This window comes from Arabidopsis lyrata (genome assembly GCF_000004255.2).
Source record: "Arabidopsis lyrata subsp. lyrata unplaced genomic scaffold ARALYscaffold_1, whole genome shotgun sequence".
Classification (NCBI taxonomy): Eukaryota; Viridiplantae; Streptophyta; class Magnoliopsida; order Brassicales; family Brassicaceae; genus Arabidopsis; species Arabidopsis lyrata.
The window spans coordinates 23,511,477-23,514,266 of record NW_003302555.1 but is presented as its reverse complement, the minus strand read 5'-3'; the positions used below and the strand labels follow the sequence as shown (position 1 = coordinate 23,514,266).

Here is a 2,790-nt window from a genome sequence, read left to right as displayed (position 1 = left end):
TGATAATGAAATTCGCAAATCTAGCAATGTGAGGCGCGGGTAAGAGGTCCCAAGGGGCACACAAGCCGCGTGGTCTCTTTGTATGGTAAATACATAACAAAATAGTCTAATTCGGTTTCGTAAAATTTTGTGTTTAGTTCACTTTTTTAAAAAGCTTAATTAGTTCAAAACTAACTAAAATTAGTTTACTAAGATATCAAAAATTAAAATAATATATATATATATATCTTATTTAATTTGATTTATGAATTTTTAATTATAACATTTTATTGTATACTGCAAGTAGTTTTTTTTAAAGTGTTGTATTTTTAATGATTAACTCTTTAATTGATTTAACATTATGTATGTCAAAGAATTAAAATATTGTGGTCAACAATTTGGATATTTAAAATTATAAATGTATGAAATTGTTTTTTTTTAATTAGCATCAAACAAACAATAATATATAATTATACTAATTATTAATATAATAATATTTTAATATATTTATTATAATATATAATCTGTACCGTTTTTTTCTTGTTTTGCCATTCACACATTTAGTTGTGTACCGCAAATAGTTTTTTCACCAGTCAAACATTAATTTGGACCGCTTATTTTATAAAAACCGCACTTGTCCCGCAAATACAATTCTCCCGTACGTACCGCAGTTGAACCGTACCGCACTATAAAATCGCTTTTCCCGCACAATCAAATACGCTGTTACCATTCGGACCCTTACTTGTGGGTAAAAAAAAAAGTGGATTTAACTTTTTGTGAGGTATAGAAATCTGTGCGCGTATTTCATATTCTTATTATCAAAAACGCAAAATATAAATGAAAAACTGTGATTGGTAACTTAGAAACGTTTTTTAATAAAATTTTGAAAACCGCACGGCTTTGATATTTCCATTCACAGCCTATATCAAGAAACGAAATACTTACAACTTTTAACATTTTTTGTCCGTTGATGATGTATTTACTTTTTAAAAAAACTAAGATAAAAATATTAATATTGCAACTAGTCTTTGACCAACCAATCCGATTTGGTTTGGCTCAATTCGATTTGGTTTGGTTTAGCTTTACCACTCCATACTCTAAAAAATTCAAGAGGTCAACAAAAACGAACTCACTTGAGTAAAAAAAAAAAAAATCCTTCCATCCAAACGCCTCCCATAAACCTCTCTCGACACCAAAAAAGCAAGCCTTGTCATTTTCACACAATCGTCTCTTTGGTTAATCATCGGAGAATCACAAAAATGGGAACCCTAGGACGAGCAATTTACACTGTGGGTAACTGGATTCGTGGAACTGGTCAAGCTCTTGATCGCGTTGGTTCTCTTCTTCAAGGAAGCCACCGCATCGAGGAACATCGTAAGCTTCCAGATCCTTCCTCTTGCTGCACTCTCTTCAACCCTAGATCCAATTCTATATCTCTAATTTGTGTCTTCACCGGAAAAAAATCCTTTGATTTGGAGAAATTTGTGGTTTAGATTGATTCGAGAAATTTGTGTTTGTTTGTTTTCAGTGTCGAGGCATCGGACGTTGATGAATGTGTTTGATAAATCTCCATTGGTTGATAAAGATGTGTTTGTTGCTCCGAGTGCTTCTGTTATTGGTGATGTTCAGATCGGAAAAGGCTCCTCCATTTGGTATGGTTGTGTTCTTCGAGGTGAGAGGAAATGAAGTTTCTCTTTGCCTTCTAATCTTGATGTTGCTTTGTTATCGATAACCGTACCGATCATCTTTGTTAGTTTTCGCCGGGAATCCTTGGTTCTTAGACTTCATGAAGTAGCTGGAGACGTCCTTGTTTATTGATTTGGGGTTTAAACTTGTGTAGGTGATGTGAATAACATTAGTGTTGGATCCGGGACGAATATCCAAGACAATACGCTTGTACATGTTGCGAAAACCAACATAAGTGGCAAGGTTCTACCTACACTAATTGGGGACAATGTAACAGTAGGTAAACCTTGAAAAGTGACTTATCAGTTTTAAAGTATCTTTTTTATGTTGTGTTGTTGCATCATTGTTAATTAGATATTCTGGCTGTAAAATGAAACTGAGCAGGTCATAGTGCTGTCATTCATGGGTGTACTGTTGAGGATGAGGCTTTTGTTGGCATGGGAGCTACACTACTTGATGGTGTTGTGGTTGAGAAACATGCCATGGTTGCTGCTGGTTCCCTTGTGAAACAGAACACGCGAATCCCTTCTGGAGAGGTTTCTTTCTTTTCACCTTTTTCTTTTGTGGTTTACTGCTTACTGAGTTTGTGATAAGACTGGAAATGGTTTCTCTCTAAATTGATGTATACCCAGAGAATCAAAGGCATCAAGAACCTAAAATAGGACCCTAGGTTTGTTATCGGGAACTTAGAACTCTACCGAGTCTAAAAGCCACCTAAACAATCTGCCTATATCTCTTTATAAACCCAGACTTAGGACTACTATTTAACCAAGTAACACTAATTGGCAGCTGTAGTCTGCTGCATTCAATCCTAGGCTGACCTATAGCTAAGGCATGACCAGCAGAACTTCTTCTAGTAGACCCACTGTGTCTTTGCTTACAATTTGGTTGATACATTATTAGTTACTGAAATGATATGCCTGTCAATCGTATTTTATTTCATCTTAAATCTGAGAATCACCTTTGCCTCAGTTGGAATTCTACTTGTATCTGAAACAAGGGTGAGTGGAGTAATAGAGGGTTCTTGTGTTTCCATTTGTATGATCAGGAATAAAACGGACTTCTTATGGTTGCTATTCTTTTGAACTAGTTTCTTCAACCGTTGACTTGAGAGTATATTTACAA

At 35.0% G+C, this 2,790-nt stretch overlaps 1 protein-coding gene across 1 annotated transcript in view; it reads left to right on the top strand.

Annotated features, from left to right (window-relative positions):
* The first annotated feature begins 1,117 nt into the window (after nt 1–1,117).
* The window catches only part of LOC9327404 (gamma carbonic anhydrase 2, mitochondrial), a 2,252-nt gene continuing 579 nt past the window's right edge, over nt 1,118–2,790 (top strand). Inside the window, exons 1-4 of the mRNA XM_021010504.1 lie at nt 1,118–1,353; nt 1,508–1,651; nt 1,820–1,945; nt 2,050–2,252. Of these exons, the coding sequence (XP_020866163.1) occupies nt 1,239–1,353; nt 1,508–1,651; nt 1,820–1,945; nt 2,050–2,252 (588 nt within the window). The 5' untranslated portion in view covers nt 1,118–1,238. The remainder of the gene's footprint in view (nt 1,354–1,507; nt 1,652–1,819; nt 1,946–2,049; nt 2,253–2,790) is intronic.